The sequence below is a fragment of the Ranitomeya variabilis genome, chromosome 3, assembly GCF_051348905.1.
Source record: "Ranitomeya variabilis isolate aRanVar5 chromosome 3, aRanVar5.hap1, whole genome shotgun sequence".
NCBI classification, from domain to species: domain Eukaryota; kingdom Metazoa; phylum Chordata; class Amphibia; order Anura; family Dendrobatidae; genus Ranitomeya; species Ranitomeya variabilis.
Genome location: NC_135234.1, coordinates 3,865,589 through 3,891,072, shown reverse-complemented (window position 1 = coordinate 3,891,072; position 25,484 = coordinate 3,865,589). Strand labels below are relative to the sequence as shown.

The window sequence follows — 25,484 nt, the reverse complement described above, 5'->3', positions numbered from 1 at the left end:
CAAACCCACAGCGCCTGGCAAAGGACCAATCCATTAGACTCAAAGCGGCGCCAGAGTCGACATAGGCATCCGCGGTAATTGACGATAATGAACAAATCAAGGTCACAGACAGAATAAACTTAGACTGTAAAGTGCAAATTGAAATAGACTTATCAACCTTTTTTGTACGTTTAGAGCATGCTGATATAACATGAGTTGAATCACCACAATAGAAGCACAACCCATTTTTTCACCTAAAATTCTGCCGTTCGCTTCTGGACAGAATTCTATCACATTGCATATTTTCTGGAGCCTTCTCAGAAGACACCGCCAAATGGTGCACAGGTTTGCGCTCCCGCAAACGCCGATCAATCTGAATAGCCATTGTCATGGACTCATTCAGACCTGTAGGTGCAGGGAACCCCACCATAACATCTTTAATGGCATCAGAGAGACCCTCTCTGAAATTCGCCGCCAGGGCGCACTCATTCCACTGAGTAAGCACAAACCATTTACGAAATTTTTGGCAGTATATTTCAGCTTCATCTTGCCCTTGAGATAGGGCCATCAAGGCTTTTTCAGCCTGAATCTCTAAGTTAGGTTCCTCATAAAGCAACCCCAAAGCCAGAAAAAACTCATCCACATTGAGCAACGCAGGATCCCCGGGTGCCAATGCAAATGCCCAGTCTTGAGGGTCACCCCGCAGCAAGGAAATTACTATCCTAACCTGCTGTGTGGGATCTCCAGCGGAGCGAGATCTCAGGGAAAGAAATAATTTACAATTATTTTTGAAATTCAGGAAACGAGATCTATCCCCGGAGAAAAATTCTGGTATAGGAATTCTAGGTTCAGATATAGGAGCATGAATAACAAAATCCTGTAAATTTTGAACCTTCGTAGCAAGATTATTCAAACCTGTAGCCAAACTCTGAGGATCCATTTTAATCAGGTGAGATCAGAACCATTCAAGGATTAGAAGGAGAGAGAGAGACAAAGGCTGCAATTAGAGCAGAAATGCAACTAAGTCAACTATAGAGCAAGCTCAGAGGAAAAAAAATAAAAAAAAAAATCTGCAGACTTCTTTTTCTCTCCTTTCTTCTGCCAACGGTTTTAACACTGGGCCGGCCATACTGTCATGGTTCCCAATGGCAAGGGAACGTCAGAGAACATAAATAACAGAACAGCTCTTGGGTGATGGAATCTCGAGCTGACCGTGAGCTAAACCTACCACACAACTAACAGTGGCTGGGTGGCGTACCTACGTTTTATCCCTAGACGCCTAGCGCCAGCCGGAGGACTAACTAACCCTAATAGAGGAAAAGACAGACCTTAAAATACCATCCTGAAATTACTTTAAGACTCATGTGTCAACTCATGACACCGGAGTGGCAATTTCGGCCCACAAGAGCTTCCAGCTACAGAAAAATAACATAACTGTGAACTGGAACAAAAATGCAAAACAAACTTAGGACTAAGAGTCCAACTTAGCTGATAGTAGTCTAGAAGCAGGAACATGCAACAGAAAGGCTCTGGTTACATTGATGGCCGGCACTAGAATAACTGAGCAGCAAGGCTAAATAGGATACACCCATATCCTGATGGAAACAGGTGAACAGAGAAAGTGAAGCACACAAGTCCAGTACCACCAGTGACCACCGGGGGAGCCCAAAAACCAAACTCACAACAATGCACCAAATGCCAACTTTTCCCCCCATTATCAGGGGGGATGGTTTTTGCATCCTGATTGGTTATCAGAATCAACACACAAAGTTAAGTGAAAAAAAAAACACAGGCGCCGCTCCACTAACCTGCCCACACCCCGTCCTTTCATCAACTTTGTCCCCCCGTCCCCCGCTCATCATAAAGCTCCACTATCCTAGCCAAAGTAATAACAAAAGCATTAGTGGAAACACAATGATTTACCGAACTGTGACTGAATTTTGCCGACTTTGAGTAAAAATGCTTGTGAAAGCGAACACGAATCCTAATGTGCTACATTCCTGCCGAACCTTTTTCCAAACACGTTCGCTCATGTCTAGTCACAGGGACAGAGATACGCTGGTGGGATGCAAGGTATATAGAGATGAAGCATGGGGGCAGAGTTATACTCCGGGCAGCGTCCTCCCCAGAGCCTGGAAGAGACGATTTACATAAATTGATAAAAGATGATTTACCCACAACAAGGAATCTCGCGTACATTGAGTTCTTCTGTGTTATCCATGAGAGAGCCGCTGTCAGACATCTCTGCTGGTAACCAGTCAGGAGTCTTGTCACGATAATACCAAAAATGTCATATTGTGAGTTTAGTATCAGAAGGTGACATGGCTTTCTACACACACTCTGCAGCTTCAACCCCCTTTCTCCCCCCTGCATTCGCTCATACCACAAAGCCTATGGCAGAGACACTGTGCAACTTGATACTAATGTGTGAGCAGTGTGTGGCTTTTAAACTGCAGTGACCAATCCTGTAAAGCCACTCCTTCCCCCTTCCCCTAAATAATTGGGAAAAGAGTGCATATCATTACTCAGCCCACTCAGTGATGTCACGACAGAGGGCATACCTTCACCCCTGCTGAGTTGGGAGTGAGTTTTTTGGTCCAGGAAGCGAGCTAACAACAGCTCGGCACAGCTGTTCTAATTCACCTGTATCTCCTGAGCACACGGCCGCCATGCTGATATGAAATGATCTGACCGACCTGTAAGTGTTTTCTTTCAATGTGCATCCTATTTTATTTTGTAATCTGCAATGTACACATGATTTTGTCTTCTTAGTAATATCTTTTATAATCTTACAAACTATAATAACCAAAAAGGGAAAATACAACAGTTTACTGAAAAAACCCCATTAAAATATATAACCTTTATTAAATATATTAGAAACACATAGTGTAGATACCCCTCAGTAGAATTGCCTATATGGTCTGGGCTATAGGATACTAAAAGGAGACCACTTCCCCTAATGTAGCTGGAGTGATATTTTCCTAGCCACTAACAGCCTCTATTTCAACAGATAGATAGAGGTAAGCCCATCCCAATATCTCATGGTCAATAATAGCACCCAAAAAAGAAAAAAAGGGATATAGTTGTGCTGACGCACTCTAACTCAATAGATGTGCAGATATGAGTGATCTTTCCCTAGACACCCACCTAACTCAATGCCTACCTAGATGCGGAGTGATCCTAGATCACTCGTATCTGCACATCTATTGAGCGAGAGTGCGTCAGCACAACTATATCACTTTTTTTCTATTTTTTTTATTTTTCGGGTGCTATTATTGACCATGAGATATTGGGATGGGCTTACCTCTATCTATGCACGCTTCGTACAGAACTATAGTAGCCTGGCAAAACTCTTGACGGACCTCTCCAGGAAGAAGCTACCCCACAGTCGACTGGACTGATGGCTATGAGGGGGAGTTTGGCCTCAGTGCTGTGCTCAGCCAGGTCGACTTGGGGAACCATGAGCAACCCGTGTTGTACCTGAGCCGGAAGCTTCTGCTGAGGGAAGTGGCCTATTCCACCATCGAGAAGGAGTACCTGGCCATAGTCTGGGCCCTGCAACGGTTGCAGCCCTACTTGTACGGTCGCACCTTCACTGTGGTGACCGACCACAACCCTCTGCGCTGGCTACAAGCCATGTGTGGAACCAACGGAAGTTGGCTTCGCTGGAGCCTTGCCCTCCAGCAGTATGACTTTACCATTGAACACAAAATGGGCTGGGAGCATGGCAATGCAGATGGGTTGTCTCGCCAGGATGAACCTGCTGAGGTGCGCATAGAGGAGTACCAAGAGGTTCTGCCTCCGTAGCGCAGTCCAAAAGGGGGAGGTGTCAAGATAATGTCAAGAATGTCATATTGTGAGATTAGTTACAGAAGGCTACATAGCTTTCTACACACAGTGCAGGTTTGACCCCCCTTTCTTCCCCCTGCATTCGCTCATACCACAAGCAAAGCCTATGGCAGAGACACTGTGCAACTTGATACTAATGTGTGAGCAGGGTGTGGCTTTTCAACTGCAGTGACCAATCCTGTAAAGCCACTCATTTCTCCTTCCCCTTGACCAAGGAATGCTTTGTCTGGGGGCTTCCAAAAATGTAAATAATTGGGAAAAGGGGGCATATCATTACTCAGCCCACTCAGTGATGTCACGACAGAGGACATATCTTCACCCCTGCTGAGTTGGAAGCAAGTTTTTGGGTCCAGGAAGTGAGCTAGCAACAGCTCGGCACAGCTGTTCTAATGCACCTGGATGTATCTCCTGAGCAAACGGCCACCAAGCTGATATGAAATTGTTTGACCGACCTGTAAGTATTTTCTTTCAATGTTCATCCTATTTTATTTTGTAATCTGTAATGTACACATGATTTTATCTTCTTTGTAATATCTTTTATACTTTGTAAACACTGCCTAACTTTTTATGGAGTAAAATATATATTTTACTAGCTGTTTCCTCCTGCTCTGTGAAGGAACGGTGCATCCTCTGAAGTGAATTACGCTACTAATTTGAGTTGGCTCCGGACCCGTTAACCTTTGGTGGAATCGGAGCTGGTGGCAGCATACTTTGTTCTCTGCGATTGGGAATCTTTGTAGCGACGGCGGCATTGATAATTTTTGTTCCCGCCTGTGTGGGAGTAATTACATTGCCCTCGCTGCAGCGTGCCCAATAGCCAGTACATAGCAGGCAGCCTTTCTGGTGACTAATTAACCTAAGTGCAGTACCTAACCTGACCTGAGGGTAAGGGGGTGCAAGTTTCAAACTGGAACTGGGAAGTGGGATATAGATAAATCCCTTTCAGAAGGAACCAGGGGCAACCCAAACAACTCCTGGTTCGTGACAAATTGGTGTCAGTGGTGGGGACAATAAAGGTATCCTCCCCGGGATCCCTGACATATTGTTTGGACATATTGTTGGCAGCATGCTGTGAACCATGACAAGTCTGGTAGTACATGCCTGATCCTTCCCTCCCCCAACAATCATGTCAGCGCATGTAACCTGCACGTGACTTTATCAATGAGGTCTTAAGAAAGCGAAGTATTCGGAAGTTTCCAAAAGAAAGTAACTTTAATGAAAACATGACACCAAAAAGAGACAAAAAAACGCAGCTGAGAAAAATGCAGATTAGGTTACTTGATGAGTTTTTGATACTGCAGATGTTCTGCACCAAATACTCTCAGCAGGAACTTAGACTGAGGGCGCAGTCAGATGGCCAAGTAATATGGACGACGAAGACTTTGCAGTGCTTGGACCGGTCGGCGGCTCTACTAACCCAAGTGTAACAACCGCATAATATGGACGAGGATCACATTGCAGTGCTGGGACCGGCCGGTGGCTCTCCTGACCTGAGTGTATTTCTATACAGTGAGTCGCTGGCCAGTCTGTGCACTGTGATGTGATCGTCGTCTGTGTTCCATGGCTGTCACACTCGGGTCAGGAAGGCCACTGGCCGGTCCATGCATGGCGATGTGGTTTTCAGCCACATTATACAGCTGCCACACTCAGATCAGGAAAGCCATTGGCCTGTCCGTGCACTGCGATTTGATCATCGTCCATGTTCCCCGGCTGTCACACTCGAGTTTGGAAGGCCACTGGCCAGTCCGTGCACTGCGATGTGATTATCATCCATGTTATAAGGCTGTCACACTTGGGTCAGAAAAGCCGTCAGCCACTCCGTGCACTGCGATGTGATTATTGTCCATGTTCCACAGCTGTCACACTCGGGTCAGGAAAGTTGCTGGTGTGCCCGTGCATTGCGATGTGATCATTGTCCCTGTTCCACGGCTGTCACACTCGGGTCAGGAGAGCTGCTGGCTGGTCCGTGCACTGCGATGTGATCATTGTCCCTGTTCCACAGCTGTCACACTCGGGTCAGGAGAGCTGCTGGCTGGTCCGTGCACTGCGATGTGATCGTTGTCCGTGTTCCACAGCTGTCACACTCGGGTCAGGAGAGCTGCTGGCTGGTCCGTGCACTGCGATGTGATTGTTGTCCCTGTTCCACAGCTGTCACACTCGGGTCAGGAGAGCTGCTGGCTGGTCCGCGCACTGCGATGTGATCATTGTCCCTGTTCCACAGCTGTCACACTCGGGTCAGGAGAGCTGCTGGCTGGTCCGTGCACTGCGATGTGATCGTTGTCCGTGTTCCACAGCTGTCACACTCGGGTCAGGAGAGCTGCTGGCTGGTCTGAGCACTGCGATGTGATCCTGACTGTGCTCTCAGTGCGGTCCAATTTATTTTTTCTCAAGGAGCACTTTGTCCCATAGAGTAGAATGAATGTATCCAAACATCGTAAAAAACATGGATCTGGTAGATCCCTGAGACTCAGAGAAGGTCTTAATCTAATCCTTTGTGGATCCAATCCAAGGATCAGATTGGGTCATTCAGGTCTATATGATCCGTGAGACACAGATGCGAATTGGAGGCTTCACATTCGCTGCCATTTCACAGATTTGTTCATTAGTGATAAATGAGTAAAAATGTGATGGACAAAGGGTTAATATTGGCTTGGAAGCGAGGAATCTCCCATATACAGAAGCAACTGAGGTACAACTAGGGGGGCAGCGGGGAAACAATGGGTCTCTGCCTCTGGGATCAACCCTCACGCGGAAGTGTGAACGCAGCCTTAGGGCTCATACAGCGAGCGGTGCACAGAGTGCTGACCCTGGGATCACAATCACAGCAGAGCCGGAGCTGAGTGTCATCAGCAGATCACATCCCATCCTCTCATGTAAGAAAGCGGAGCACAGAGCGCTGACCCTGGGATCACAGCAGAGCCGGAGCCAAGTGTTATCAGTAGACCACATCCGATCCACATACTTATACCTAGCACAGAAACACAGAGGGGGCCCATACTTATACTGCACAGATACACAGAGGAGGGGGCACATACTTATACTGCACAGATACACAGAGGAGGGGGCACATACTTATACTGCACAGATACACAGAGGAGGGGGCACATACTTATACTGCACAGATACACAGAGGAGGGGGCACATACTTATACTGCACAGATACACAGAGGAGGGGGCACATACTTATACTGCACAGATACACAGAGGAGGGGGCACATACTTATACTGCACAGATACACAGAGGGGGCACATACTTATACTGCACAGATACACAGAGGAGGGGGCACATACTTATACTGCACAGATACACAGAGGAGGGGGCACATACTTATACTGCACAGATACACAGAGGAGGGGGCACATACTTATACTGCACAGATACACAGAGGAGGGGGCACATACTTATACTGCACAGATACACAGAGGAGGGGGCACATACTTATACTGCACAGATACACAGAGGAGGGGGCACATACTTATACTGCACAGATACACAGAGGAGGGGGCCCATACTTATACTGCACAGATACACAGAGGAGGGGGCACATACTTATACTGCACAGATACACAGAGGAGGGGGCACATAATTATACCCCACACAGATACACAGAGGAGGGGGCACATACTTATACCTCACAGATACACAGAGGAGGGGCACATAATTATACACCACACAGATACACAGAGGAGGGAGCACATACTTTTACCTCACAGAGGAGGGGGCACATACGTGGTGCCCCTGCGGTCCGGCTGCAACAATGATATTGCCTCCCTAACTGGTGGTTGTATCGTGTCTGGAAGTAAATGGAGCTCCCTACACTAAGTAAACCATGCATCCACACACAAGCCTGACCCCTGATCAGAAGGGGAAGCACAAGCACCTAGTTTGTAGGGTGACTGCCTCTTCTGGCTGGGGGAGGAGTAAGAGCAGTGTAGTGTAAGGAAGGGAAGGGAAGAAGGAGCACATGGAGTTTCCAGGGGTTGGAGCAAGGGAAGGCTCACCCTAGGATTAGGAAGAGAACAGGAGACTAGAGTCCTGGGCTACCAGGGATTGCAAACCTTGAGAGAAGAATCTGGAGACTAAGGGACTGAAGGTCCTTGGCCACCTGTTATGATCCTTAGTGGCTGAGGATCACAGAATGAACTAGCTAAGTTACTGAACATAGAACGAGCTCTAGGGAGGTGGTAACTGGACTGACCGCAAACCTGATCCTAACCAAACACACTGAAAGTAGCCGGTGAACGTGCCTAAATTCCTGGACGTCTCGACACAGCCTGAGAAACTTGCTACCCCTATAGAGAAAGTAAGACCTCACTTGCCTCAGAGAAATGACCCCAAAGATATAGTAAGCCCCCAACAAATATTAACGGTGAGGTAAGGGGAAAATACAAAACGTAGAAATGAAAACAGATTCAGCAAATGAGGCCCACTAATACTAGATAGCAGAAAACAGGCAGGGAACTGTGCGGTCAGTAAAAAACCCTATACAAAATATCCACGCTGAGAATACAAGAACCCCCACACCAACTAACGGTGTGAGGGGAGAAACTCAGCCCCCTAGAGCTACCAGCAAGCAAGGAAATCACATATTAGCAAGCTGGACAAGGACAAGTAAATAACCAAAAAACATATTGAACACTAATGAGCAAAAAATAACCAAACAGAAAACTTAGCTTCTCTTGGAGAGACTGATAGCGAAGGAATTCAGGAGGATCAAGATAGCACTGAATACATCGACAGCAGGCAAACACTGAAAGTCCAGGTGAGCTAAATAGGAAAACAGCTAACAGATAACGAGACAGCTGATCCGCCTCAGACCTGCAGAAAGACACAAAGAGCCACCAGAGGGAGCCCAAAGACAGCACTCACACAGTACCACTTGTGACCACAAGAGGGAGCCCAAAAACAGAGTTCACAACAGCCACCCCTGCAGCACTAGAAGTGTGGCGCCCCAGGGTCCTGGTCGTCACAGTAGCATTTCTTCCCTCACGGGGAGGTGATGTTACGTTTGGAGGCAAGAAGGGATAACTGTCACCAGGTAAACACAAACATGCAACATGTTCACACTCCAGGCCACCAGGGGGAGCTTTTGATCCTATTTATTAGGTGACTCCCCATATATATGGCAGTTTGTAGGGAAAGTTAGACAGTTTGTGCCAAGAAGCGGACTGGAGCAGTCCGAGGCAGAAGAAGGTGTACGGAGCTGTGTAGCCGCAGTGCTGCAGCTCCCGGGAAGAGATTATACGAAAGCCGAATACATTGCAGTGAGCATGTAGGAGAGAGGAGCACAGGCAAGGAGACCAGTGGGAGACCAGCCACGAGCAGGCTGCCTCCTTCTGAGGCGCAGACACCGGTAGCCAGAACACCGAGGACTGTAAGGGACTCCACGACTTACATCAGAGACTGGCAGGACAGTTGAACTGCAAGTTACCTGTCCGCCACACACACCTGAGACAAAGTAACACATAGAGCCCAGGGCGTGCTAGAGTCCCTATAAACAGGCTCGAGTTACCTGTCATGCAGGTATTGTCCTATCCTATATGGGGGACAGAGACGAACTGTGAGGACCTTATCTGAAGCCATAGGCAGCAAGGGACTACACCACCACGGCGCTAGAGGAAGGCTTTGATCTCTACCTGGATAAGGGGACTCCTAACTTGCCTCCAAGTCAGCCGGACCCTGCCTGCCCTGTGATCTAGTGATCTGGACTGTGGCTGCTGAAGTCTTCAGTAAATAAGGTAAAGAGACTGCAATCCTGTGTCCTCGTTCTTCACTGCACTCCTCACCATCTTCCACTTACACACCGGGAGCCCTGGGGATATACTTCACCTGTGGGAAGTTATACCATCTAGCTGCCATAACATCACCCAGGACCCCTTAAAGCAGTGTCGGTCCCCACTGACCGAATACCACAGGTGGCGTCGCAAACAAAAGACTTTATTCACCAAATCCCTTTAAAGACCTTCCCCTTTTACATGGGCGCCCAGGGCCATGGACCGGGTCGCAGCCACCGTGACATCCCCCTGTAAGCACCGGACCCGGTACCGGGTATGCCATGGCCCTGGTGGGCGACTCAGAAGCACCACATTATAGATGGTTCAGAGCTGGGACCAAGAGAACAGCTTGCAAAAACTTTGGAATGTATGCTGGCTGGAGCTGCTGCAGAATAGACAAGCAGGAAGGACATCAGCTCATAAACGGTTGAATCTCCAAACTGTTGGGCACAGAAAGGAAGGTTTATTCTACCCACTTAGTGGAGTGAACTCCAGCTTATTATTCCCTGTAAATATTCCCCTTTTATTTGTCCAGTCAGGGCCACGGTGCTGGGCAATCGCCACTGTGATATCCCTGATAGACTGCCTGCCTGGCTACCGAGTACCCCAGCCTCCGTGACCATGACACATACCACACCATTACCACACAGAGGAGGGGACACATACTTATACCACACAGATACAGAGGAGGGGCACATACTTTTACCTCACAGAGGAGAGGGCACATACTTATACCACACAGATACAGAGGAGGGGGCACACACTTATACCTCACAGAGGAAGGGGCACATACTTATACCACACAGATACAGAGGAGGGGCACACACTTATACCTCACAGAGGAGAGGGCACATACTTATATCACACAGATACAGAGGAGGGGCACACACTTATACCTCACAGAGGAAGGGGCACATACTTATACCACACAAATACAGAGGAGGGGGCACACACTTATACCTCACAGAGGAAGGGGCACATACTTATATCACACAGATACAGAGGAGGGGCACATACTTATACCTCACAGAGGAAGGGGCACATACTTATACCACACAGATACAGAGGAGGGGCACACACTTATACCTCACAGAGGAAGGGGCACATACTTATACCACACAGATACAGAGGAGGGGCACATACTTATACCTCACAGAGGAAGGGGCACATACTTATACCACACAGATACAGAGGAGGGGGCACACACTTATACCTCACAGAGGAAGGGGCACATACTTATACCACACAGATACAGAGGAGGGGGCACATACTTATACCACACAGATACAGAGGAAGGGGCACATACTTATACCACACAGATACAGAGGAGGGGCACATACTTTTACCTCACAGAGGAAGGGGCACATACTTATACCACACAGATACAGAGGAGGGGGCACATACTTATACCACACAGATACAGAGGAAGGGGCACATACTTATACCACACAGATACAGAGGAGGGGCACATACTTTTACCTCACAGAGGAGAGGGCACATACTTATACCACACAGATACAGAGGAGGGGCACATACTTATACCTCACAGAGGAAGGGGCACATACTTATACCACACAGATACAGAGGAGGGGGCACATACTTATACCACACAGATACAGAGGAGGGGGCACATACTTATACCACACAGATACAGAGGAGGGGCACACACTTATACATACCTCCCAACCGTCCCGATTTCAGCGTGACAGTCCCGCTTTGGCACCGGGGTCCCGCTGTCCCGCTTCGGGCATTTAAAATCCCGAATTTGCGGCCGCCGGTGAAGCCCCGCCCACTTCCGGGACGTAGAGAGAGCCCGATTAGTACCCGCTGTTCGTTCCGTTCCCTGGGACTGCGTTGTAGCCACGCCCCCTTGAGTTGCCTCACCGCCCGCCTCCGGCTTCCTCCTCAACTATAGACGTGGGCGGACTCTGAGGACAGAGCGGCAGCACCCGGACTGGTTTCTGGCACGGGGGCAGAGTTGTGAGACACTCCGTGTCTGTGTGACCGCGGGAGCAGCGAGCGGATCTCCAGACTGTAAGTGAATGTATGTGTCTCTCCCCCTCTCCATGCAGCGCTGCCCTGCTGCGGTTACAGCAGAGACTCTGACAGCATAGGAGGACTGACAAACTAAACTTTGTCTCCCCATGGTGCGCGCACCCCGCTCCCACTCTCCCCCTGGTACCCATCCATCGGATTCTCCACCAACCTGGTGCAGCACCCCTTACATTCTATGGGGGCTGCCACCTGCCTGCGTTACATTCTATGGGGGCTGCCACCTGCCTGCGTTACATTCTATGGGGGCTGTGCAGCATTATATTCTATGGGGCTGTGCTGTATTACATTCTATGGGGACTGAGCTGTAATGCTGGATACAGCAGTCAGCGGCGCAGCTGGATGACACCATTCAGCGCCGTGGGAGTGGAAGCTGCCGGCTGCTGCGAGGGAGCGCGGTGAAAGGTGTTTGTGTGTACTGATGGAGAAGGCAATGATGGGGGTGGGGTAACCATGTGTGGCCATTATACTATACCCAGCATCGTGTGGGGCCATTATACTGTACAAAGCATCATGTGGCGCCATTATACTGTATGGACCATCACGTGGGGCAAGTATACTGTACGCAGCATCATGTGGGGCCATTATACAGTATGGAGCATAATGTGGCCAATGGCCATTGTACAGTATGGAGCGTCGTGTGTGGCCATATTTTTTTGTTCATAATTATTGTTAACGAAACATTGTGATCAGAAGTGCTAAATGGGTGTGGTTGGGGCGTGGCTAGTTGTGAAATGGGTGTGGCCTAAAATTTGCCTGACTTTGTCCCTCTTTCCCTTCCCCTAAAGTTGGGAGGTATGCTTATACCTCACAGAGGAGGGGGCACATACTTATACCACACAGATACAGAGGAGGGGCACATACTTTTACCTCACATAGGAGGGGGCACATACTTATATCACACAGATACAGAGGAGGGGCACATACTTTTACCTCACATAGGAGGGGGCACATACTTATATCACACAGATACAGAGGAGGGGCACATACTTTTACCTCACAGAGGAGGGGGCACATACTTATATCACACAGATACAGAGGGGGGCACATACTTTTACGTCACAGAGGAGGGGGCACATACTTATACCACACAGATACAGAGGAGGGGGCACATACTTTTACCTCACAGAGGAGGGGGCACATACTTTTACCTCACAGAGGAGGGGGCACATACTTATATCACACAGATACAGAGGAGGGGCACTTGCTTTTAACTCACAGTGGAAGGGGGCACATACTTTCACACAGTGCTGTCTCTCAGAGACCGCCCTTATACTAGAGTCTACAGAGAGACTACAGACTGGCTCCATATCTGGAGAAACTCTCGGACCCCAGAGACCGCCAGATCCTGAGCCGGTATAGACTCAGTGCCATCAAGGTCGGCGGGCACAGACAGAGCTAGAAGCCCAGGGAGGACAGACTGCGCCTACACTGTGACCAGGAGACCCTGGAGGATGAAACCCACTTCCTGCTACATTGCACCAAATACTCAGCAGTGAGGGACACTCACCTCAGGAGACTCTGATCTCTTCAGGACCATGTAAGAGGAAGGGAACATACTGTATATGTTCTTCTGGTAGAAGTTCATCCATAGACTGAGGAGAAACGTGCCATGTTCTCCTCTACCCCACCCTGAATGCACTCATCCATCACCCACACAGCTCCCACCCCAGGTCTCTAGTCTTCGGGGGGCTAATGTGTATTTGTCCTGTCCAAAAAACTAATTTCAATTCAAGTGATAGTGTTAAGATAATTAGATGAGACGGGCAGATAAACCGACGTATCCCACCTGCCCCTCGTCTTCCTCCTCTCCTCCTCCAGAGCCCACCGCTGGCAACAGGTAGTCACTTGTAGATTCTTTCACGGTGACCGACTCCCGGTCATCAGGACTTCTATCACTAGAAAGAAAGAAAAGCTTCTCTTACACTTTACATAGGGACATATAGATAGAAAATAGATAGATAATAGATAAATAATAGACAGATAATAGATAGATACAAAATAGATAGATAATAGATAGATAAATAGTACAGGTGGAGGGATGGATAGTTCAGTAGCCATACCAGTAGAGGAATAGATAGAAAAGTGGCAGTACGGGAGAACGGATGGATAGTTAAGTAGCTGTACAAGTTGAGAAATAGATAGGTAAGTGGCAGTACGGGTCGAAGGATAGATAGATAACTGGCAGTACTGGTGGAGGGATGGATATTTGAGTGGCAATATGAGTGGAGGAATAGATAGACAAGTGGCAGTACGAATGGAAGAAAAGATAGATGAGTAGCATTACGAGTGGATTGATAAATAATGGGGGTACGGGTGGAGTGATGGATAGTTGAGTAGCGATATGAGTTGAGGAATAGATAGATAAGTGGCAGTACTGGTGGAGGGATGTATAGTTGGTTAGTGGTATGGGTGGAGGAATAGCTAGATAAATTGTCAGTACGGGTGGAGAGAAGGATGGTTGAGTAGTAATACAAGTGGAGGAATAGATAAGTGACAGTACTGGTGGAGATTTGGATAGTTGCATAGCGGTATGAGTGGAGGAATAGATAGATAAGTGGCAGAACAGGTGGAGGGACAGTATCGGTAGAGTAATAAATAGATAAGAGGCAGCATGGGTGTAGGAAAGGATGGTTGAGTAGTGGTATGAGTGGAGAAATAAATAGAAAAAGTGACAGTACTGGTGGAGGGATGGAGAGTTGAGTAGCGGTATGAGTTGAAGAATACATAGATAAGTGGCAGTACAGATGAAGGGAAGGATGGCTAAGTAGCAGTACGAGTGGAGGGATGGATAGATAAGTGGCAGTACGGGTGGAGGGATGGAAAATTAAGTAGCACTACAAGTGGAGGAACAGATAGGTAAGTGACAGTATGGGTGAAGGGATGGATAGTTCAGTAGCAGTACGAGTGGAGGGATGGATAGATAAGTGGCAGTACGGGTGGAGGGTTTGGATAATTAAGTAGCAGTAAATGTACCGTCACACTCAGCGACGCTGCGGCGATATAGACAACGAGCCGACCTAAACTAGATCGCTGGAGCGTCGCTTTTTAGGTCGCTGTAGAGACGTCAAACACAGCAACTCCAGAACGATGCAGGAGCGATCCAGTGACATAAAGGCGACTCATTTCTCGTTCTCGCTGGTTGTTAGCGCCATGTCAAACAGCCGGAGTGTACCGACTGGATAGAAGGAGACGCCCCCTATGCTCGTTGCTGGCGTCGTTGCTTTTGATGTCAAACATGACGATACACGCCGACCTGGCGACGAAATAAAGTTCTGGACTTCTAGCTCCGACCAGCGATGGAACAGCGGGATCCTGATCGCTGCTGCGTGTCAAACACAACGAGATCGCTATCCAGGACGCTGCAACGTCACGGATCGTTGTCGTTCTCTTTGCAAAGTTGCTGAGTGTGATGGTACCTTAAGAGTTGAGGACAATAATTGATAGATAAGTGGCAGTACGGGTGCAGGCAAGGATAGTTGAGCACGGGTGGAGGAATAGATAAGTGGCAGTATGCTAAAAAGGTAGAAATATGTACACACACAGTGTACACACACCCGCGCTACGTCCTACTTTGCATTTAAGTAATATCACTACTAATGTGAAATTTACCTGCTTGACAGAGTGAGATGAGCGGTTTTGATAGTGGCACAGGTCAAATCAAAGATAGTATAAATGTGTTTACTATAAGAGAAAAGTAAGGGTATTTAGTTAGTTATATGTAAAAATGGTCTGTGAGTGCATGAATATATACACACATTGATGGCGTTGTTCTATAATCAAGAGCTGGATCGCTCGTACTCAAGGTGTCTGTAATGTAGACTAATGCACTCAGGATATCGATCTGAAAGAGAAAAAAACCTACATATATTCCTTAATTGGTGTCACAGTCTCTCACAATTACAGAGTAAAAGGTTCCTGAATACCTGTTCCTAATATGCGCTGGTACAGAGTCCTCAGATCATGCGCTGCTTGATAACTATATGCTGCAGCTACATAGGTTGATGTGGAATGCAGGAGTCCCAGATGGCGCTGAGACGACAGTCAGCAAAACGATAATGTACAAGGCAAAGCTACTTAGCTGGCGGGTTCCTGCTTTTTCCTTTACGGTGGCTGTATGCACGGGGTCTTCCGGAGTCTTCAGCACGCGCTGTCCCAGCCGGTGACAGGCGTGCGCGTAGCTAGAACTCTTCACTGAGAATTGAGAAGGACCTTCAGGAGGACCTTCAGTATCCGGGTCACGTGATCGTCAGTCACGTGATGCTTCTCTGGGAAGGTACGGGGCGTAGTGGGAGCCAATGACCTACGCATTTCGGAATTACTGCGGATTCCTTCATCAGGGTTGGCTCCCCCTACGCTGGTCATCCTTAAATACATGCGTCCTGATTAGCATAATTTATTCAAATGCAAATAGCTCCACCTCATTCTTCAGTCCTTTTGGTCTTAGAGTGTCTAATTCAAAAATCATGCGGGTTTCCTCTCGTGACATAAGTTTGATGAAATCGCCATTCCGCCAGTCTTTTTGGACCACTTTGATACCTGTTATTTTCACTCCAAGGGTGGATCCCTTATGGTACTTTGAAAAGTGTCTGGACAGAGGATGTAAATCATATTTATTGCGAATGTTGCATAAATGTTCATTAATCCTTTTACGAAGGGGCCGTTTTGTGCGCCCCACATACTGTTTTTTGCACGGGCATTCGATCACATAGATTACTCCTTGTGTTGTGCACGTTATGAAATCTGTAATGTCAATTTGTGTCCCGTTGTGGGATAGCACACATTTTTGTTTGGTTGGGGCCACTGATTTGCACATTTTGCATGGAAAAAAAGCCTTTCATTAACTGGTTGAATGGTCCCTTTCCATTGCTTTGTCGTTTCGGATTTTTTACTGTGGGTGCAATCGTTAGTCCTAGGTTCCGTGCTTTTCTAAAAACGAATTTGGGTCGTATTGATATTCTGTCTCCACTTATTTTATCATCTTTTCGGAGGTCCCAGTGCTTATTCACAATTTTTTTTAGCAATATGGTGTTGGAATTGTACTGGGTGATAATTGGTATGGAGATCCGGTCCTGTTGTTTATCCGTCACGATCTTATCACATAAAAAGTCTCCCCTTGGTATCTCCTGCACACGATCTCTTGCTTCTGTTAAAAATTGGTGGTCATAACCCTTATTCAAAAATGTTTTAATTAAAACGTCTGTTTCCCTAGTGTAATCTAGGGAACTGGTACAATTGCGGTGTGACCTAACAAATTGACTACGGGGCACGTTCAATAGCCATGTTGGAAGATGGCAACTATTTACAGATATAAAACTGTTGGAGTCCGTTGGTTTTATGTAAGTGCATGTCTGGATGCGGTCTTCTGAGATAAAAATGTTTAGATCTAAAAAATGTACGTTCTCTCTACTTGTTGTGGCTGTAAATTCAAGAAAAAAAAATCATTTTTATTTATGTCAATTAAAAACTGGTGTAGAGAGTCGTCATTGCCCTCCCAAGTAAAAAAGATGTCATCAATAAAATGCAGCCATAGGGCCAGAGTACGAGCGATCCAGCTCTTGATTATAGAACAACGCCATCAATGTGTGTATATATTCATGCACTCAGACAGACCATTTTTACATATAACTAACTAAATACCCTTACTATTCTTTTATAGTAAATACATTTATACTATCTTTGATTTGACCTGTGCCACTATCAAAACCGCTCATCTCACTCTGTCAAGCAGGTAAATTTCACATTAGTAGTGATATTACTTAAATGCAACGTAGGACGTAGCGCGGGTGTGTGTACACTGTGTGTGTACATATTTCTACCTTTTTCGTTTTTTATACCCTAGTAGTGATATAGGGTTTCACCTGCTGCAGTCCGCCTCTTTCAAATGTAACAGCGCCGCTATCCTCTACTACCTCCTTAAGTGGCAGTATGCCTGGATGGAAGGATGGTTGACTAGCTTTTTGATTGGAGGGATGGATAGCGGAGTAGCAGTACGAGTTGAGTAATAGACAGATAAGTGGCAGTATGGGTGGAGGGATGGATAGTTGGTTAGCGGCACAAGTGGATGAATAGATAGATAAGTGACAGTATTGGTGCAGGGAAGGATGGCTGAGTAGCAGTACGAGTGGAGGGATGGATAAGTGGCAGTATGGGTGATGGGACGGATAGTTGAGTAGCTTTTCGAGTTGAGGGATTGATAGATAAGTGGCAGCACAGGTGAAAGGATGGATATCTGAGCTTCGTTAAGAGTGAAGGGATAGATAGATAGATAAGTGGCAGTACAGGTGCAGGCAAGGATGGTTGAGAAGCAGCATGTGTGGTGGAATAGATAAGTGGAAGTATGGGTGGATGCAAGTATGGTTGAGTAGTGGTACGGGTGGAGGGATGGATAGTTCAGTAGCGGTACAAGTGGAGAAATAGTTAGATAAGTGGCAGCACTGGTGGAGGGATAAGTGGCAGTACGAGTGGAGGGATGGATAGTTCTGTAGCAGTATGAGTTGAGAAATAGATAAGTGGCAGTACGGGTGGACGGATGAATAGTTGAGTATTGGTACGAGTGGAGGGATGGATAGACAAGTGGCAGTACGGGTGGAGGAATAAATAGATAAGTAGCAGTTCAGGTGCAGGCAAGGATGGTTGAGTATCAGCACAGGTGGAGGAATAGGTAAGTGGCAATATGAGTGGATGGAAGGCTGGTTGAGTAGCTATTCGAGTGAAGGCATGGAGAGTTGAGTAGCAGTACGAGTTGAGTAATAGATAGATAAGTGGCAGTATGGGTGGAGGGATGGATAGTTGAGTAGCAGTATGGGTTGAGGAATAGATAGGTAAGTGGCAGTGGCTGTATGAGTGGAGGGATGGATAGAGGGTTGGTAGAATGAGAGGATTGTTGGGTGATGGTACAAGTGGAAGGAATGACAGATGGGTTGTGGAACAACTGACAGTATATGTTCCACGATGCAGCAATAAATGGATGGAGTGATAGCTCCAAGGCTTGTATTGGACATGTTTGGATATTTAGATACCTGGGTGACACTGATCCCTGGTTTACAAGACAGGAAAGTGGGAGCAGGTGTGTGTGAATGGTGGAAGATGAGAAACTGATGAGGGTGGATAAATGGAGGAATAAAGGTTGGGTTAATAGATAGCAGGACAGTTGGAGGAAGGATGGATGTTGGAATGAGTGGCCAGGTGAGAGAAGATACTGTATAAGGTGGAGAGAGGACATGGAGACAGCGTGCAAGCAGATGGGCGGCCCACCTCTCACATCTGTATTGGTTGTGCACATTTCCAGCTTCCATTCCTGTAAGAGAAAACTCCATTCAGATTAGAGCAAAGGCCAAAGAAAAGTTCTACAACATCTTATCTGTGTAGGAAGGGGGATAAAAGGCCGATGAGGTCACACCTCCCAAAAACCATAAGTTTAAGGACTGAAACCACAAAGTACAGGTGCATAGCATGGTGCAAAGTCGGAGAAGGGATCTGGAAACTCCCAGATAAATATTAACAGCAGAGAAGGTTGACAAATGAGATCAGCTCAGAGCTCCGTGAACCACGGTGTTACCTGTACACCTCAACTCATACCTTATCCACACAGCACAGTCTCACCTGTACACCACAACTCATACCTTATCCACACAGCACAGTCTCACCTGTACATCTCAACTCATACCTTATCTACACTGCACAGTCTCACCTGTACACCACAACTCATACCTTATCCACACAGCACAGTCTCACCTGTACATCTCAACTCATACCTTATCCACACTGCACAGTCTGACCTGTACACCACAACTCATACCTTATCCACACAGCACAGTCTCACCTGTACATCTCAACTCATACCTTATCTACACTGCACAGTCTCACCTGTACACCACAACTCATACCTTATCTACACTGCACAGTCTCACCTGTACATCTCAACTCATATCTTATCTACACTGCACAGTCTGACCTGCACACCACAACTCATACCTTATCTACACTGCACAGTCTCACCTGTACACCACAACTCATACCTTATCTACACTGCACAGTCTCACCTGTACATCTCAACTCATACCTTATCCACACTGCACAGTCTGACCTGTACACCACAACTCATACCTTATCCACACTGCAGTCTCACCTGTACACCACAACTCATACCTTATCCACACTGCACAGTCTGACCTGTACACCTCAACTCATACCTTATCCACACTGCAGTCTCACCTGTACACCACAACTCATACCTTATCCACACTGCACAGTCTCACCTGTACACCTCAACTCATACCTTATCTACACTGCACAGTCTCACCTGTACACCTCAACTCATACCTTATCCACACTGCACAGTCTCACCTGTACATCTCAACTCATACTTTATCCACACTGCACAGTCTCACCTGTACATCTCAACTTGTACCTTATCCACACTGCAGTCTCACCTGTACACCTCAACTCATACTTTATCCACACGGCAGTCTCACCTGTACATCTCAACTCATACCTTATCTACACTGCACAGTCTCACCTGTACACCTCAACTCATACCTTATCCACACTGCACAGTCTCACCTGTGCATCTCAACTCATACCTTATCCACACTGCACAGTCTGACCTGTACACCACAACTCATACCTTATCTACACTGCACAGTCTCACCTGTACACCACAACTCATACCTTATCTACACTGCACAGTCTGACCTGTACACCTCAACTCATACCTTATCTACACTGCACAGTCTGACCTGTACACCACAACTCATACCTTATCTACACTGCACAGTCTCACCTGTACACCACAACTCATACCTTATCTACACTGCACAGTCTCACCTGTACATCTCAACTCATACCTTATCCACACTGCACAGTCTGACCTGTACACCACAACTCATACCTTATCCACACTGCAGTCTCACCTGTACACCACAACTCATACCTTATCTACACTGCACAGTCTCACCTGTACACCTCAACTCATACCTTATCTACACTGCACAGTCTCACCTGTACACCTCAACTCATACCTTATCCACACTGCACAGTCTCACCTGTACATCTCAACTCATACTTTATCCACACTGCACAGTCTCACCTGTACATCTCAACTCATACCTTATCTACACTGCACAGTCTCACCTGTACACCTCAACTCATACCTTATCCACACTGCACAGTCTCACCTGTACACCTCAACTCATACCTTATCCACACTGCACAGTCTCACCTGTACACCTCAACTCATACCTTATCCACACTGCACAGTCTCACCTGTACACCACAACTCATACCTTATCCACACAGCACAGTCTCACCTGTACATCTCAACTCATATCTTATCTACACTGCACAGTCTGACCTGTACACCACAACTCATACCTTATCTACACTGGACAGTCTCACCTGTACACCTCAACTCACACTTTATCCACACTGCAAGTCTCACCTGTACATCTCAACTCATATCTTATCTACACTGCACAGTCTCACCTGTACACCTCAACTCATACCTTATCCACACTGCACAGTCTCACCTGTACACCTCAACTCATACCTTATCCACACTGCAGTCTCACCTGTACATCTCAACTTGTACCTTATCCACACTGCAGTCTCACCTGTACACCTCAACTCATACTTTATCCACACTGCAGTCTCACCTGTACATCTCAACTTATACCTTATCCACACTGCACAGTCTCACCTGTACACCTCAACTCATACCTTATCCACACTGCAATCTCACCTGTACATCTCAACTTGTACCTTATCCACACTGCAGTCTCACCTGTACACCTCAACTCATACTTTATCCACACTGCAGTCTCACCTGTACATCTCAACTCATACCTTATCCACACTGCACAGTCTCACCTGTACACCTCAACTCATACTTTATCCACACTGCAGTCTCACCTGTACATCTCAACTTATACCTTATCCACACTGCACAGTCTCACATGTACACCTCAACTCATACCTTATCCACACTGCATTCTCACCTGTACAACTCAACTCATACCTTATCCACACTGCACAGTCTCACCTGTACACCTCAACTCATACCTTATCCACACTGCAGTCTCACCTGTACATCTCAACTTATACCTTATCCACACTGCAGTCTCACCTGTACACCTCAACTCATACTTTATCCACACTGCAGTCTCACCTGTACACCTCAACTCATACCTTATCCACACTGCAGTCTCACCTGTACACCTCAACTCATACCTTATCTACACTGGACAGTCTCACCTGTGCATCTCAACTCATACCTTATCTACACTGCATTCTCACCTGTACATCTCAACTTATACCTTATCCACACTGCAGTCTCGCCTGTACACCTCAACTCATACCTTATCCACACTGCACAGTCTCACCTGTACAATTCAACTCATACCTTATCCACACTGCACAGTCTGACCCGTACACCTCAACTCATACCTTATCCACACTGCAGTCTCACCTGTACACCTCAATTCATACCTTATCCACACTGCAGTCTCACCTGTACATCTCAACTTATACCTTATCCACACTGCATTCTCACCTGTACATCTCAACTCATACCTTATCCCCACTGCAGTCTCACCTGTACACCTCAACTCATACCTTATCTACACTGGACAGTCTCACCTGTACATCTCAACTTATACCTTATCCACACTGCACAGTCTCACCTGTACACCTCAACTCATACCTTATCCACACTGCAGTCTCACCTGTACACCTCAACTCATACCTTATCTACACTGCACAGTCTCACCTGTACACCTCAACTCATACCTTATCCACACTGCAAGTCTCACCTGTACATCTCAACTCATACTTTATCCAAACTGCAGTCTCACCTGTACATCTCAACTCATACCTTATCCACACTGCAGTCTCAACTGTATACCTCAACTCATACCTTATCTACACTGGACAGTCTCACATGTGCATCTCAACTCATATCTTATCCACACTGCACAGTTTCAGCTGTAAACCTCAACTCATGGCTTATCCACACTGCAGTCTCACCTGTACATCTCAACTCATACCTTATCCACACGGCAGTCTCACCTGTACATCTCAACTTATACCTTATCCACACTGCACAGTCTCACCTGTACACCTCAACTCATACCTTATCCACACTGCAGTCTCACCTGTACACCTCAACTCATACCTTATCTACACTGCACAGTCTCACCTGTACACCTCAACTCATACCTTATCCACACTGCAAGTCTCACCTGTACATCTCAACTCATACTTTATCCACACTGCAGTCTCACCTGTACATCTCAACTCATACCTTATCCACACTGCAGTCTCACCTGTACATCTCAACTCATACCTTATCTACACTGCATTCTCACTTGTACATCTCAACTTATACCTTATCCACACTGCACAGTCTCACCTGTACACCTCAACTCATACCTTATCCACACTGCAGTCTCACCTGTACACCTCAACTCATACCTTATCCACACTGCAGTCTCACCTGTACACCTCAACTCATACCTTATCCACACTGCACAGTCTCACCTGTACATCTCAACTCATAACTCATCTACACTGCAAGTCTCGCCTGTACACCTCAACTCATACCTTATCCACACTGCACAGTCTCACCTGTACAATTCAACTCATACCTTATCCACACTGCACAGTCTCACCTGTACACCACAACTCATACCTTATCCAAACTGCAGTCTCACCTGTACATCTCAACTTATACCTTATCCACACTGCAGTCTCACCTGTACACCTCAACTCATACTTTATCCACACTGCAGTCTCACCTGTACACCTCAACTCATACCTTATCCACACTGCAGTCTCACCTGTATACCTCAACTCATACCTTATCTACACTGGACAGTCTCACCTGTGCATCTCAACTCATACCTTATCCACACTGCAGTCTCACCTGTACATCTCAACTCATACCTTATCTACACTGCATTCTCACCTGTACATCTCAACTTATACCTTATCCACACTGCACAGTCTCACCTGTACACCTCAACTCATACCTTATCCACACTGCAGTCTCACCTGTACAACTCAACTCATACCTTATCCACACTGCAGTCTCACCTGTACACCTCAACTCATACCTTATCCACACTGCACAGTCTCACCTGTACATCTCAACTCATACCTCATCTACACTGCAAGTCTCGCCTGTACACCTCAACTCATACCTTATCCACACTGCACAGTCTCACCTGTACAATTCAACAATTCAACTCATACCTTATCCACACTGCACAGTCTGACCTGTACACCTCAACTCATACCTTATCCACACTGCAGTCTCACCTGTACATCTCAACTTATACCTTATCCACACTGCATTCTCACCTGTACACCTCAACTCATACCTTATCCACACTGCACAGTCTCACCTGTACACCTCAACTCATACCTTATCCACACTGCACAGTCTCACCTGTGCATCTCAACTCATACCTTATCTACACTGCATTCTCACCTGTACATCTCAACTTATACCTTATCCACACTGCAGTCTCGCCTGTACACCTCAACTCATACCTTATCCACACTGCACAGTCTCACCTGTACAATTCAACTCATACCTTATCCACACTGCACAGTCTGACCCGTACACCTCAACTCATACCTTATCCACACTGCAGTCTCACCTGTACACCTCAACTCATACCTTATCCACACTGCAGTCTCACCTGTACATCTCAACTTATACCTTATCCACACTGCATTCTCACCTGTACATCTCAACTCATACCTTATCCCCACTGCAGTCTCACCTGTACACCTCAACTCATACCTTATCCACACTGCAGTCTCACCTGTACATCTCAACTTATACCTTATCCACACTGCACAGTCTCACCTGTACACCTCAACTCATACCTTATCCACACTGCAGTCTCACCTGTACACCTCAACTCATACCTTATCTACACTGCACAGTCTCACCTGTACACCTCAACTCATACCTTATCCACACTGCAAGTCTCACCTGTACATCTCAACTCATACTTTATCCAAACTGCAGTCTCACCTGTACATCTCAACTCATACCTTATCCACACTGCAGTCTCACCTGTATACCTCAACTCATACCTTATCTACACTGGACAGTCTCACCTGTGCATCTCAACTCATATCTTATCCACACTGCACAGTTTCAGCTGTAAACCTCAACTCATGGCTTATCCACACTGCAGTCTCACCTGTACATCTCAACTCATACCTTATCCACACTGCAGTCTCACCTGTACACCTCAACTCATACCTTATCCACACTGCAGTCTCACCTGTACATCTCAACTTATACCTTATCCACACTGCACAGTCTCACCTGTACACCTCAACTCATACCTTATCCACACTGCAGTCTCACCTGTACACCTCAACTCATACCTTATCTACACTGCACAGTCTCACCTGTACACCTCAACTCATACCTTATCCACACTGCAAGTCTCACCTGTACATCTCAACTCATACTTTATCCAAACTGCAGTCTCACCTGTACATCTCAACTCATACCTTATCCACACTGCAGTCTCACCTGTATACCTCAACTCATACCTTATCTACACTGGACAGTCTCACCTGTGCATCTCAACTCATATCTTATCCACACTGCACAGTTTCAGCTGTAAACCTCAACTCATGGCTTATCCACACTGCAGTCTCACCTGTACATCTCAACTCATACCTTATCCACACGGCAGTCTCACCTGTACATCTCAACTTATACCTTATCCACACTGCACAGTCTCACCTGTACACCTCAACTCATACCTTATCCACACTGCAGTCTCACCTGTACACCTCAA

The 25,484-nt window shown here is 46.8% G+C and overlaps 1 protein-coding gene across 1 annotated transcript in view; it reads right to left on the bottom strand.

Annotated features, from left to right (window-relative positions):
* The window catches only part of LOC143814896 (vang-like protein 1), a 234,770-nt gene that overhangs the window by 182,542 nt on the left and 26,744 nt on the right, over window positions 1-25,484 (bottom strand). The window contains exons 2-3 of the mRNA XM_077293567.1: window positions 18,913-18,955; window positions 13,445-13,553 (exon numbers count right to left, since the gene is read on the bottom strand). Of these exons, the coding sequence (XP_077149682.1) occupies window positions 13,445-13,553; window positions 18,913-18,953 (150 nt within the window). The 5' untranslated portion in view covers window positions 18,954-18,955. The remainder of the gene's footprint in view (window positions 1-13,444; window positions 13,554-18,912; window positions 18,956-25,484) is intronic.